The sequence below is a fragment of the Micropterus dolomieu genome, linkage group LG09 (assembly GCF_021292245.1).
Source record: "Micropterus dolomieu isolate WLL.071019.BEF.003 ecotype Adirondacks linkage group LG09, ASM2129224v1, whole genome shotgun sequence".
Lineage (NCBI taxonomy): Eukaryota > Metazoa > Chordata > Actinopteri > Centrarchiformes > Centrarchidae > Micropterus > Micropterus dolomieu.
In genome coordinates, this window is record NC_060158.1 from 27,426,553 (window position 1) to 27,441,425 (window position 14,873).

The 14,873-nt window shown below is 40.6% G+C and overlaps 2 protein-coding genes across 2 annotated transcripts in view; one reads left to right on the plus strand and one right to left on the minus strand.

The window, feature by feature from the left end:
• The window catches only part of LOC123977056 (retinoic acid receptor beta-like), a 182,034-nt gene that overhangs the window by 161,696 nt on the left and 5,465 nt on the right, over positions 1-14,873 (plus strand). The gene's annotated exons all lie outside the window — the stretch shown is intronic.
• On the minus strand, positions 6,924-14,866 carry LOC123977054 (zinc finger E-box-binding homeobox 1-like). Its single transcript, XM_046059521.1, has 3 exons — positions 13,504-14,866; positions 12,316-12,493; positions 6,924-10,887 (listed from the first exon to the last, which is right to left on the minus strand). The coding sequence occupies exons 1-3, from the start codon at positions 14,830-14,832 to the stop codon at positions 9,857-9,859; spliced, it is 2,538 nt and encodes an 845-aa protein (XP_045915477.1). The 5' UTR covers positions 14,833-14,866; the 3' UTR covers positions 6,924-9,856.

Here is a 14,873-nt window from a genome sequence, read left to right on the forward strand (position 1 = left end):
CGAGGTGGCTCTTCACAAAACCAACCCACCTCTTCTTCCTCTCATCATTCTTGGGAAATGGAAATAAGGACACCGAAGACTAGGTGGAGACTAGCCCTGCAGGGGTCCAGTGCGTCATCGCGCAGTGAGTTCAGGATTTCAGGCCCCAAAACATTCTGAATGCAAAAAAAATGGTGCAACACTGATCCCATTTCAGCACTACATAGTTTGTTAATGTTTTCAGCAATAATTATCTAACCGGTGCCCAGCATGTACATACCTACTCAACATTAATTTCAGTGACCCCCGAGTCGTTACCGCCACGTGAATTAATGAAGGCTTTATTTTGAACATGTAAAGGAAAAAAGATAATACTAGTAATTAATAAAAGCTAATATAACTAAAATATAATATTAACATGTCCGAAAAGGAATAGGAAGAAGCATAAGCTTATTTAATCCTAGCCCTTCTCCACTAGGCTGCTCATTAATAATCATCAAATTGGCTTCATATTTAGGCTATATCATATCTTCACACATTATTTGTATTTGCCACTTATATTTACACCAAAAGCAAAAAAAGAAAACATATGGTTGAGATGTGTAGTTACATCTGCATCAACCACAGAAAAGAAATAATATAAACAAATAAATAAATAATCGTTAACACTTTACATAATCCGTTGCACAGCTTCACTCCACATGTAGAGATACAAAAAACGTTTAATGTTGTACGGACACAAAGATGTTTAAGTTGAACTACTAAAATTAATTTTGAATATTTCCAGTAGAATAGGTTGTTTATGGCTTTATACATTATTTGTGCTCTTTGAAAATAAACCAGATCAGTGAATTTCAATGTTTTTGATATTAAGAACAGTGAATTTGTGTGATCTCAAATCTCTTTTTTTGCAATATAGATAGTAATAATAGTGTACAATTATAAGTTTTGCAGTAATTTAAATATGGTTATACCAGTGAACAGTAAAAAGTGTGGATTGATTTGTGGTCCAGAGTGTGTTTTGCCTCACTCAGTATTAAAATGCTTCTTGGAAGTTTATTGTGAACATGTTCTATGTGAGATTGAAACTTACACACAGTATATTTACACTTATTCTAATCTTACTAACTAACTAACTATATGGACCATATGGAGAAAATTTAGAGAGTAGAGTAGATTATTTGGTGTGGCGAGAAGCTTACATAGAAAACATTTTGAAAGCTATAGTAGGAAAATGTAAAAGATTGCTTAGGGACAGAAAGTGGGGAGCAATTAGGTCAGCTTTGAAAATGAAATATGGATTGGTCTAATCAGGTCACTTACTGTAGACATTATATATTTTTGGGTTACTTAAGTTAAATCATACTAATTTATGTGCTTATAAAACTCTACAGTATTCTGTGGTAAGATTTATGTTTCAGTAGGAGTAATTCCACAATATTAGTTGGACTTGCCTTATTTCATTATCATTTGCTGTTATATTAATTAATTTACATGTGTAACATTCAAGTTGTCATTTCATTCCCCATTGGCTCAGAGCGGACTAAAATGGTTCCTATCTGCTGTTGTTTCCGGGGGTCAGGGAAGTTTGTTACATGCAGAGAGAGTGTAAGCTGCAATGAGTATAGTTGTGTGTGCAATGTCTTGCCATTTTGGTGTTGAATTAAAGAAGAAGAAATTGTAGCTGCGTATTACCCACAGGCCTGAAGGACAGGAGAACCCAGAAAGTAGGGTTAATTTAGCATGAACACACTGGGCAAATAATGAGTCATCCAGCTCAGAGGATATAAACACCATGTGAAAGAGGGAAGAAAAAAGGACAGACAAAGAGTTTTGGTTGGACAATAGAGAATTGGGTCAATGAGATAGGAATAGCTAAATAAAATTTTAAGCCCCCTCTTTGCCAATCTCTGTTATCTCACCACGTACTCTCTGTAGGGAGTAGTGTTGATTTAAACCTGTGGAAGAAGGAGAAGGGGAAAACCCAGACAAAAATGAAGTCAGTAAGTACATTGAAGGAAAACATAATGTTAAAGTATATACAGATGCATCGGGAACATTGGATAATAGAGTAGGACTAGCGCTGCAGATTTAAATGTAATGTCAAATAAGAGGGTTGGTCATGACCCAGCTGTATATACAGGGGAACTGTTGTTGTGTTTGCACTGAGCTGGATAGAGGAAGTCAAACCAAGCAACGTTTTGATAGGGTCTGATTCCAGTGGTGCACTAATAAGTGTTAAATGCATGCAGTCAGATAAAAGGCAGGCCATTGTATTTGACATAACTGAACTCATATTCAGAATTAAGAAGGAATGAATAGAAATGAAATTCATGTGTATTCCTCTGTGTGGATGGAAATGAGCTGGCAGACAAATATGCACAATGAGGAACAAGGAAGAAAAGAACGGTCTGAACAGAAACATTAAACATAACAAATTAGCATGCTACAGGTAGATAAGATTATTGTGGACAACACGAAACTGTCCTAGATAGCAACAAGAGAGACAGACGCTTAAAATTACACTCCAAAGGAATCACATGACACTAGATATGTTGCAGAGGAATTCAGGTGATGTAGATTTTGCAAAACGCTTGAGTTCATTCTTCCATCCATTTACATCTATGAATAAAGCTTACCTAACATAATCAAATCGGAAAATCCAATTTTTTTCCTACAAAAGTACTCCAACTTTACAGCACATCTAGAGGGTGCAACAACATACCTTTAATTTGAAGCCAGATTTCCATGTACAGGGCGGCGCGGTGGTGCAGTGGTTAGCACTGTCGCCTCACAGCAAGAAGGTCGTGGGTTTAAACCCCGGTTGCCCCGGCCTTTCTGTGTGGAGTTTGCATGTTCTCCCCGTGTCTGCGTGGGTTCTCTCCAGGTGTTCCGGCTTCTTCCCACCATCCAAAGACATGCAGGCTAGGTTAATTGGTGTCTCCAAAATTGTCCTTAGGTGTGAATGTGAGTGGTTGTTGTAAGTGTGCTTGCCTTTAGTTTGTTTAAACACATCTTTGAACTATACCTGCCAGTCGTGTGTCCTGCATTTGGGTCCTCCAACCTGCCTCTCCACACACTAACTATGATAGTTGTCTGTCTATGTGTGGCCCTACGATGGACGGGTGACCTGTCCAGGGTGTATCCCGCCTTTCGCCCAATGTCAGATGGGATTGGCTCCAGCCCCCCCCCCGCGACCCTGTACGCAGGATAAGCGGTTGACGATGGATGGAACACATAGAATAGGTGACTAGGATGACAAGGACAGTATGGCATGTGAGTTGAGTTAAGCTAGCCACAATTTATTGTATACAATACAATATGCATTGTATATTAACAGCTAGCATGTCCTACGGAGGCCTCAGAGTCCTCGTGTGGTGAAGGCGACAACCGTCTATCTGAGAAGGTGTTCCCCCTGGGCCAGGGGGGACCATAACATTTGATGCCTCCCCATCTGGCTAGGGCACAGTTTGGGAGGGCAGGTCTTAGTCCAAAGGGGTTTTCCAAGTGGACATTTTATCTTCCAGGTCTTCAGAATACAGCGGCAAATCTGCTGTCACAGGGAGGTCCTCAGGACAGTGAGTGGTGCTTGCATCTGCAGGCAGTGTGAGAGAGATGGCTTCGCTGTGGCCAGGCAGAGATTGACTTTTTGCCACAGCGGAGGACACTCACTGTCCCCTCTTTCATCAATGGCGCCAGGACCACTGGGGATGGACGCCCTGAGCCTTTTGTGGACATGTGTGCATTCCCCTCACCTCATCTCCGGCCAGTTTCGCTCATGAGAGCGAGACAGGAGGTGGTGCTGAATTGCCCAGTCTTGACCTTCAGTTTCCTCTCGGTTGGTAGTCATCCTTGCACACAGGAGCAGATCCCCCTGCAAGGCTTGTGGCATACTCTATGAGGGGATTGACCACTTCACGGGCACTGTTTCGCTTAGAGGATGTGTGTGATGCGGCTGGCTGGACATCCTTGTCAATCTTGACCAGGTTTAATTGGTTGAACCTGGCTTCATCCGCTGTCCCCTCATCTGTTCTTGGGGCCGCAGTGGATGCTTGAGTTTTTCATTTTGTTCCTGCCCTTTTTTGTTTCTCATGCTCCAGGATGCTTTGCCTTTCATTAGCTTGGATAGACTCGTTTTATTTACATACCTTTTGGTTGCTGACAATGAAAATGCTGGAACTTAACTGATTGTGTTTTTCTAAAATGCGGTTGAATCCTCCTCTGTATGGCTTTTGACCTGTAGGTGGTGCCAATTCAATCTCCTTGTGACTGATCTGGGATGTCACATGATTACAGGTTCACAGAAATGAAATAAAACAATTGTTTACGTAAATGAAGTAAACCTGTAACCCTAAAACCTGTAAACCCTTCATTGACACTCGACGGTGAAGGTTGGCCCTGTCTTTTCCATCCCAGTCAGTAGAAACAGGTTGTGTGGATGTGTGTCATACAGTGTGCAGCCGGTGATGTCACACCCACAGCTGTGGTTATATTGGTATAATGCTCCTGAAGGGTGATGTGACGTGGTTACAGATTAACCTCCATTAATAAAACCGCACTGTACATGCATGAACATTCGGTGTGTAATACAGCATCTCATCATGTTATACTTTCAGCTGCTTTCTTTATTAATTAGATGTTAACACTTCGGACGTCATACATGTCATTAATGTATCCTCTCAGTCTGACAGGAGATCACGACAGGCATGTCAGGCGTATGTTAATGACATGAGTGTGTGTGTTCATAAATGATTTCAAATCTTTTGTTTATGAATCTAGTGAATAGTGGATGGGAAAAAATACCCAGGTCAAGTAGCTGAGTAAAGATTTAAGGATTTAAAATTTCCTGTCTTTTCCTGTCTGCATGTCCTAGTGGTAATATCAACATAGGTACTGCCACTGAGGGACAGTGGACACAACTACTGTAACCACAAAGACTTCAACACCAACTTTAACAAAAGGGTCGTGTATATAAAATAAAGTCACTCCATCCAAACAAGTTCATGTTAGTGTTTTTTTTGTTTTTTTGTTTTTACGTTTGATGCTTCAGTACATTTCATTTCTAGCACTTTAACAGTTAAACTACTGATGAAAGGACATTGGCGTCTCCTGCAGTAACATTCCACTAAGCAACAGTGATTCAATGGTATGAAAGGTGCTTTATAGACCCACGCTGGTTGGCTTGATTTCACTAGTAAAAATCTTTTGAATAAATATGATTACAATATTATATAAATGTTACATATCTCCACAGCCAATCATTCTACCTGCTGATACTGAGTCTGAACTTTGGCACCGTTTTCTGTTAAACATTTGTTATAATAAACGATGAAAACCAATCTTACAATGAGCGACAGCTCACCAGGAACAAGCTCCCTGCTTGAGGGTGTGGGGCTGTCTATTTAGGGATTTTAAAAGTGTATTGGTTGGTCTTCTAGCGCCGCCTGGTGATAAATCTTCATTTTGCTTTTGTTACAAAACAACATTCAGTATCAATGCTCTTTCTCACTTTATGGCAGTTTGGCATTTTCCGCTCAGCAAAACAAACCCGATTCTTGGGTATTTTTATGTGTGAGCATAATAGAATTATCTGCACTCTGAAAAACAAATATTATAGCCCCTATTTAATAAGGTAGCCTTATTGAGATTGATATCTCTTTTGCAGGGGAGACCTGAGTACAGCAGGAGAAATAGAACAGACACTCAAAGCGCTTTTACACTACATCTGCATTCACCATTCACTCACATTTATACACTGAGCCTAAGTGCTCAAACAGAAACTATTGCCGACCTTCCGATTAACGGCCAACCCGCTTTACCTCCTGAGCCACAGCCGCCCTTTATAAACATAGAGATAGACAGTGTGTAGTTCTCTCCTTGTTGCTTGTGAGGACCATCCTACTTTCTCATATGGTAAAAAATGTTGTATAAAGTAGTTGCTGATTTGACCCTTTGATTAGTCTAATGCAAGTTGGACAGTTTCACTGAAATAATTACTTTAAGCCTAAAAAAGGTTACCCTGGCAAAAGTCATAACTAACAGCTATGTTTTCATGGTAACCATCAGTGACTCATAATGTGTTTGCGAACAATGTTATGGAGCGATTAATGACAAGGGGAAAGGGTTTTTAGAGAGTGATGTAACTTGTTGGAAATACAGCGTACGTGCATGAGCTCCGCTTCAGGTCTGCACTGAGGTTTTAGGAAGTTCTGGAACATTTTTGTGTTATTACACCCTTTGCTGAATTTTCCCAAATAAAATGTCCCTTACTACTGTTGAATTCTTCCAGAAGGCAAATGCTTTCTGCTGAAGTGAGCACAGCTGAGCGGTTTGACGTAGTTGCTCGGTCAACCATGTTGTTTTTGGAAAAAGGTCTTTATTTACCCAAAATTCACAACAAGTTAATCATACTTAAGATGGTCGAGAGCTAGACAGCTTTGTGCAACAAAATCATTTGAACATCCAGATGACTATTATGTGAAATCTGAGTGTTAATGTGTTTGAAATCAGATTCACATTCTGAATTCAAACACATTAACACTCTCCTCTGAGCATCTTTAACCTATTTACTCATTTATGTTTACTTAATAGTATACGCTTCATTCTGATTTCCAATATGGTGATTATATTATTGCATTAGTGACACCTAATGCATGTCCTTTCATCCTTGTGGTGTTTCTAAAACTAAGAGTCTAAAGCAAGAAGGCACGGTATGATGTACAGATTGTAAAGCCCTCTGAGAAACTTTTGCTGATTTGTGCACATTAATACATTTTGGCAAGCATATTTAGTGTGAACAAAAACATGACAGACTGACTGAATTTCAAATCTATGACCTTCAGCACACAGGAATGTTGAACACCTAAACCAACATGCCAAGAGACATTTAGTCCCAGTAGACTGATGAAATAGGAAGCGGAGAAGTAAAACAAGAAACTCAGAAATGCTGTCTTATATTTTATTGTGATGGGGAGTCATAAAAATGGAGCAAAACTAAAATAAAAACAATACAAAAAGACAGTGGATTTACAAAGGGTTATGACAGATATGCAGCCTTCGACAGTACAATGGAACAAGTTGGCACAGAACAGAAAACGGTGGCAGGACGATCTAAATTTGGCTTTGAAATAAAAAGGGAGGAGTAACGGCTTCATAACAAGATCCTTCATTAAAACGGCGACGACTCATGCTTTTAAAATCACAGAGTTTTAGAATTCAGTAGCTTGATAACGACGCAAAGAGCGGATGCACATGTAACAGTTTCTATTTCTCACTTCATTCCTGTCTTTTTTTTCATTTTTTAGCTTAAAACAGAAGTCATGTTTACAGAATACATGTTTTATCTTTTTGTTTTTTTTTTGTTAAAACAAACTTCAGCTCCCAGAACCACATTTTGGGTTTTTTGTTTGTCTTCAGATTATTTTTCATACTAAAATATATTATTGTATCAATTCAAACTACAGTAATGTACACTACAATGTGTAATAAATAACCATAAAAGAAAATATAAAAATAAGACACATAAATATAAAAAAGTCTTCTAAAAACTAAACAGGTATTTTTTTTTAATCTGTGAAAAGGGTTCTAATACTGCCATTGTTGAAAAAACATAGAGGACAAAAACAAACAAAAAAAATAAAACAGACTAATACTTTAAACACTGTTCGGTAAAACCAACTGAAAACACTTCAACAGAGACCACATTCACTAACGTTTGTTACCTGAAGTGTGGGACAGCTTGCCACCATTTGTTTTAACTATCTGAAAACAAGTGCACAAGTTTGAATTAATTTATAATTTTACTATAAAATCATTTTGTCTCCATTTTACTTGAAAGTGATCTTGGTTTTTCTTTTTTTTTTATTTCTTCCTGAGCCAACCTGGTGGAGCAGAAGGTCAAGTTGCAGTTCTAACATCTCCTGCATATCTTTAGCTTCAAATATTTCAAACTGCCTCAACAGAGCATTTTCTGTTTATAAGCACTTCTGTAAACATTTTTAAAACTTTGACTTGTGACATAAAGTTCAACATATTAACATTTAACATCAGCGGGGAAACTGATTATCTCACATTTACAAGGCATTTTATATCCACAGGTAAGCTCAATCTGGACTGTATTTTCTCCACTTCAAAATGTTTGACTTTAGAACTACAATTTGAAGAATTTGGACACTGTTCAGCAACTGAAAATGATTCCTTATCAGCAAGTATTGAAGTTTTTTAAAATGTGCAATTAAATGTATATGTACAGCTGAATTACTTAATTAATTAATTGATTCGTTAGTTTGAGAAAAACAAGCAGCAGCTTTTTTGATAACTGATTGTTTCAGTAATTTTTCAAGCAAAAATCCCAAACATTTTTTGTTTCCAGCTTTTCCTGCGTGATGATTTGCTGCTTTTCTGTTTTATGTAATTGCAAACTAATAATATTTAAAAAAAATAATAATGTAAACTAGTCTTTGGGTCTCAGATTTAAGTTCAGACAAAACAAGACATTTAAAGGCGCCATCTTGGCCGCTGAACAAATGAAATAAACATTTCATTATTATCTGCCATTTTATAGACCAAACAATCGATTTAATAAAAAAAGATGGTCATCAGATTAACCAATAATGAAAATAATTATTAGTTGATGCCCTAATACTGAATTTCCCAGCTTTCACGTGTTGTCCAAACACTTTTAAAGGCTTTGAAAATATTCCAAAATAATTAAAACATAGGAAGTGTCTTTCAGGTATTGTGACAGAGTTGCTGTTCTGTGCAAGTCCACAAACATTAGTCAATATGGGTCTTGTGTTAGTAACAGAGGGACATAACACTGGCTACATGTGTGAAGAAGAAATGATAACACTGTTCAATGGCACTTTTAACAGCACACAGGTCTTGCATAAGGCTGGAGGCATTGGGGTGGAGCAGGAATCGGCCCCGTTCCTTCACATACAGTATGACTTCATATATAAGCTAATAACACTGAAACACTAACTCAGAACTAAAGTCAACCAAAATAAGGAGAAGCTTGGTAAGAATGGGCGCATGTGTTTTAGAACCACAGCTGAGCCAGGCGTGGTGGAGTCTGCTTTTGAATCTTCATCTGGAGACTCCACCGGTACAGGCTACGCCGGGTTGTAAAACAGAGGCGCCTGATGCTGGCTTTGAGGTTGTGACTCTACCTTCCCTGATAGGACAAATTTGGTTATGGCATAAAGAAGCCACGTTCTCATCCCGGACTCCCCATCCCGCCCACAACCCTCCCCAAGAATACTTTGATTTCTTTAAGGCTAACAGTCAAACTGAAAACAAAAGTAATGCTAGCTAGCAAAGACTAACACTAACACGAACAACATCTCGCTAGCTAGTGTACGTATATAACACTGAAGGGCATACAATGCATGAGGCATGTATCCATAGGTAAACCAGGAATACTGTAGTGCAGAGGTTTTTGTTCGTAGAACTCAATAAAATACTGATTTAGGAAACTTCATTGGCAATAAAAAGGTATAGAAATCTTTCTCATCTTTACAGGTTAAAATGTTTTCAAACAAGAACAAGATTAGTAACACTGACCAAATGAAAACAAATAATAAAACAACCTGGGATGTCTCAGTAACAAGTTGATGGGTGAGTTCTGCTTTAAAATCTGTACTTCTATAAACAATTTTTAACACTGATAATTCAATTTCACAAGAAAAAAAGTCACTGTTATGTTTTTGTATTTTCTTTTTTCAAGTTCAGGCACACCTGGGTTTTTGTACACAGTAGTGGACCGTTAAGATCAGGCAACCGCCGTGACTTGCTCAACTTTTCAGCGGTTTTGTCTTAATTAACTCGACTTTAATGACCAACACCTTAAAACTGTCCCGAAGAGATTTTCCTTCTTTTATTTGGCGTTTGTCATCACTTCCTCTGTGGGTTCAGTGCTGTCTGACCCCTCCCTGATGCATTTGTCCGTATTTTCTTCACAGTCTGCCACTCCCTCTGTATCCACATTTGCTGCTTCCTCCTTTTCTTCAGTTGTTTCCCCTATCTCTTCGTCCTCCTTTTCTTCATTTGTTTCCCCTATCTCTTCGTCCTCCTTTTCTTCAGTTGTTTCCCCTATCTCTTCGTCCTCCTTTTCTTCATTTGTTTCCCCTATCTCTCCGTCCTCCTTTTCTTCAGTTGTTTCCTTCATCTCTCCGTCCTCCTTTTCTTCAGCTGTTTCCTCCATCTCTCCGTCCTCCTTTTCTTCAGCTGTTTCCTCCATCTCTCCGTCCTCCTTTTCTTCAGCTGTTTCCTCCATCTCTCCGTCCTCCTTTTCTTCAGCTGTTTCCTCCATCTCTCCGTCCTCCTTTTCTTCAGTTGTTTCCTCCATCTCGTCATCCTCCATGTGATCATCCCCCAGTTCGACCTCCAACACATCACAAACTACCTCATCGTCCACCTTCTCGCTTACCGCCTCTCCCTCTCCTGTTGTCTCTTCCTCCACCACCTCCTCTCCGTCCTCGTCATCATCATCAAAGTTACCCTCGTAGATCTCGCACTCGCCATCGTCCACCTGCACAACCCGGATGTCGTCCATACACATGGCCTCATCGTCTTCATCCTCCTCTTCCTCGCTCTCCCTCTCATCTGAGTCCAGTTGGGAGGGTGGGGTCGTGGTCCGACTGTCCGAATGCGGTCCAGGACCGGGGCTGCCGAGCTCAGACTGAGCCCTGCGCGGCCCTGAGCCGGAGCCTGAGTTTGGCCCGTCCTTCTTGCAGTAGGAGTAGCGGTGGTTCATGTGCTGGGAGTATGAGCCGGAGTGAGAGAAACGCTTCCCGCACTTATCACACTGGTAGGGTTTTTCACCGGAGTGCAGCCTCGAGTGTTCGATCAGGTGGTGTTTGTGTTTGAATGCCTTCTTGCAGGTGTTGCACTCGTGGGGCCGTTTTCCTGCAGAACAGAACAAAGAGTCAGACAGGAACTCAAAATAATTCAAACTAAACTGAAACAGTCAGATGAAAGTAGCAGAGTAAAAAAACTACAACTGATCTTTTAAGGAAAGGGATTTTTTAATGATATTTAAGTTAAAGTGCCCGTACTTGGATTGTTCATGAAAGTCTTTTGATATTGGTTCTCAACCTAGGGCTCTGAGCCCCCACAAGGGGTTACAAAGGAGGGGTTGAGATAATTAACAGGACGCACAAAATTATATTTCTTTTTTATTCCTTTTTCCTACAAATGGTTTAAACATTTTTAGATCTGAAACAATAACACAATCAACTCGTAAGTTGATTTTATGAAAAATAACTGGCAACTATTTTGATAATCCATCAATTGTTAAAGTAATTTATCAAGCGAAAAAAGTCAAATGCTGCCTAATTCCAGCTTCTAAATTGTGATGATTTGCTGCTTTTCTTTGTTGAATAAGAATATTCTCTAGGTATTGGTCTGTTAGCCGTACGAAACAAACTATTTCATATCAACATAGTACACTTGGGGGAAATTGTCATGAGCATTTCTCCCAATTGTCTTTAATTTTAAAGGCTGAATGATTGATCGAGGAATCAAACAACAAATAATTGGCCTTGAAAATAATTGTTAGTTTGCTGCATTTGACCTTAAAATCACTCTTTGGTAGACATATGCAGTGGGTATTACCTATGCATAACAGGTCACAATGGGTCAAAGGTTCAGCCAGTGCTCTAAGGTAATTAAGCCTGTATTAAAGCCATATTTTCAAGGCATTATGTGAAATGATGCCAGTTGCTCTCTTAAAGCACCATTCTCCATCTTCACTGGGTAGGTATGCAAAGTTGTTCAATGTAGATGTAAAAAAGCGAGCTGGCAAACTAATTACTGACTCATCTGTATCTGGATATGGTTGTGATTTTTTGTAAATAGAATAGAATAGAATATTGCTTTTAAAAAATATTCTTAATGATTCTCAGTGGACAAGATGTTATTTTATATTGTATTACTTACGTACGTAAGACAGTGTCTTGTATCTATCGTTTGTGTTTCAAGAAATGATGTCATGGCTGAACCATCACATACCTGTGCACAGTAGTGCAGTGCAAAGCTAACTGCTAACAGGTTTTAATAAAAACACATTACAATGGGATACTAGTTGGAGCTTCTGGGGGAAAAATCTAGTTAATTCCCCTCAGGAGTCTCATCTCTATAAATACTGATGTCAACTCTTTCTGAGCGGGGACATTTACAGGCCAGCTGTCCCGTAAAAGTTATAATTACACCAAGTAAAACACATATAATGAGGGATGATGTCACATGTAAAACCACGACCTTGACTAGAGCTAGAACTAGCTTTGGGAAAAATGTGTTGCTATGTCTTAGCCAGCTTTTAATTTTAAGGCATACCTGTATGTTCATATTTGTGCCTGAGCAGGGAGCTGCCCTTCTGGAAGACTTTGGAGCAAAGATCACATGGGTAGACGCCGTTTTCCAGTCGTCGCTTCTTAATCAGTGAGGCTGAATCAGAGTCATTCTGCTCCTCCACTGTGGAAACACCGTCAGAGTTGCTGTCCAGCCTTGTCTCCTGTTGTAAAGGCAAGAAAATTTTAATTTATTAGCCTAAAAGTGGGGAACTTTAGCTCAGTGATCAGTGCTGGAACCTCCAGATTGAGAGGCCTGGACAGTGAATGTTATAAAATTATATATATAGATAAATCTCTTCAGTTGATTTGTCAACAGTTGTCCGCCGAACAGAATCAGATAAACACTGATTTTTAACGTCAAACTGCCTTCATTCAGTGTTTCTGCTGGTTTTATTCAGCTGGTCCTGGTCTAGAGGAGACCTCTGCAGATAATTTTAACCCGTGGTAAAAACCTCCTGAACATTGAACACTGAAGGAATCTAAACCGGGAGAAGCTGACTGCAATGACAGCAATTGTGGTGAACACAACAACTCCCATGATCCCATGCTACTTTCTCATAAACTATGTCTTTTGTTATGTTATAGCCATGTGTTATTATTTTGATGTGAGAAGCCCATAGCAGCAGAAAATGATATGACATGTTTTATATATCCATGTACTCCTAGCAGGTTGAACATATTCACCTTAGATTTGGGCAGAAAAAAGTCTTAAGACACTGATGATGCTGGGGATGCAAACTTTGTCATGAAACAGGAAGTTGTTGTAACTTTAGTATACATTGTTCAATCTGCCCCACTCTTCACATGTCCCGACCTCAGGACATTTAAATGCCAATTAGGACTCATGGTCGTTGTGCCAACTGCTGCCAACAGGAAGTAAGCCCTGTGTAACAATCATTTGATTTACATGAAATTGTCACGGTGTAGTCCACACTTGACCTACATACATAACGTTTAATTAGCGGGTGTTCTCCAGCGCCACATAGCAGAAGAGATGTTTTACTCCTTCATGTATCTGTTCATGTTCACCAGATTTGGACGTCTAAAGGAACACTGATTACCTGTTACAGTGGCTATTACAACATCTTTTATAATAAGAAATCTATTTAAATTGTCTGAAAGCCCACAGAAGAAATACTGTTTGGTAAACACAATGTTTAACACTACTAACCTTATGGCCGTTCAGCACAACAGTCTTTGATCCGGTGGCGTTGCCGGCTGTAGTGGCGTAGGTGTAGGTGAGCTGGGGGATGAGAATGGTGCGCTTCGTTGTTGTGTTGATGGCGCTGAGACAGCTCATTGTGCCCTGACCAGCGATGGCCACTAATGTGGGCAGCTGTGCGGCAGTGACAATGTTAACAGATCTTCCGGTCTGAGGCGTGGTGACGTAGATGGTTCTACCCTCCAGCTGCTCCTTCCTCAGGCAGGTTAAGTTTAGAGGCTGTTCCTGCTGCTTGGCGGGAGGCGTGGTTATTGTTTTCAATGCCGCCGCAATATGTTTAGGAAGGGAGAGGTCAAGCGGCTCTGCCTGGGAGTCTGAGGCCTCTGGATCATCTGGCTCACTTTTAACAATGATGAGGTCCTCTGTGTTGAGGCTTAGTGGTGAACAGTCTGACGGAGAAGCGCTGCCAGATTCTGATGAAGCTTTGTTGGATGTATCTTTAATGCTGTCTTCCACTGCCTCTCCATTCTGATTTGAAGTATTCTTTGAGCTGGAATTTGTGGTTTCAGTCTTTTTGGAAACTGCTTTTTTGCGGCATTTGCCCACATTTTTCCCAGAGTTCATTTTAGCAAACCACTTTCTGACCACATCCACGGGAATACTCACAGACTCGGAGATCTTTGTCAGCTCCGCCTCGCTGGGGTTGGCATTGGAGGCAAAGTAGGTCTTGAGGAGTGAGAGGAGATCGTCCACAGGTGGCTCCTCCAGCGTCACCCCCGCCTCGTTTAGCAGAGCAGCGAACGAGGGGTCCAAAGCGGCAGAGTCAACTGCCTCCCCATTGGCTGCTTTCCGGTGCTGGAGGAGGTGTAACGCCTCTAGGTTGTCGGGACAGTCGTCGCATAGTAAACATGTACTGGTGCTGCTGACTTTTGGCATCTGAGCTGTTTGGGCGTCAGAAGTCTTAACAGATTCTGTCTGTGTGACCGCCTCTGTCTCCATGATGGGCACCGATTCTGGTTCTGCCTTTACAATGGTGAGGTCGGCAGCCTCTGGTGTTGGGGTTCTATCTGTTGGGGTGGGGTCTGCAGCAGTGGTGACAGTGGGAGGAAGAGGAGGATTGTTTTTGGCAACAAGCGGTGCAGGCTGGGTAGTGGCAGTGGTGGCGGCTGCAGGGCTGATGCTGTAGTTGATGATGATCTTTGTGGTGCCGTCATGATCCACAAAGGCCGGCAGGCTGATGATCTGCTGCTGGGGCTGCTGGACTACAATTCCCTGCTTCCCCTGTGTCACCACCCCGTTAGCTGTACCCAGCACCTGCCTAAGTATGTTTCCGTCCATCGCCACCTTGAGCACATTCTGCAGGTCATTCAAATTGATGC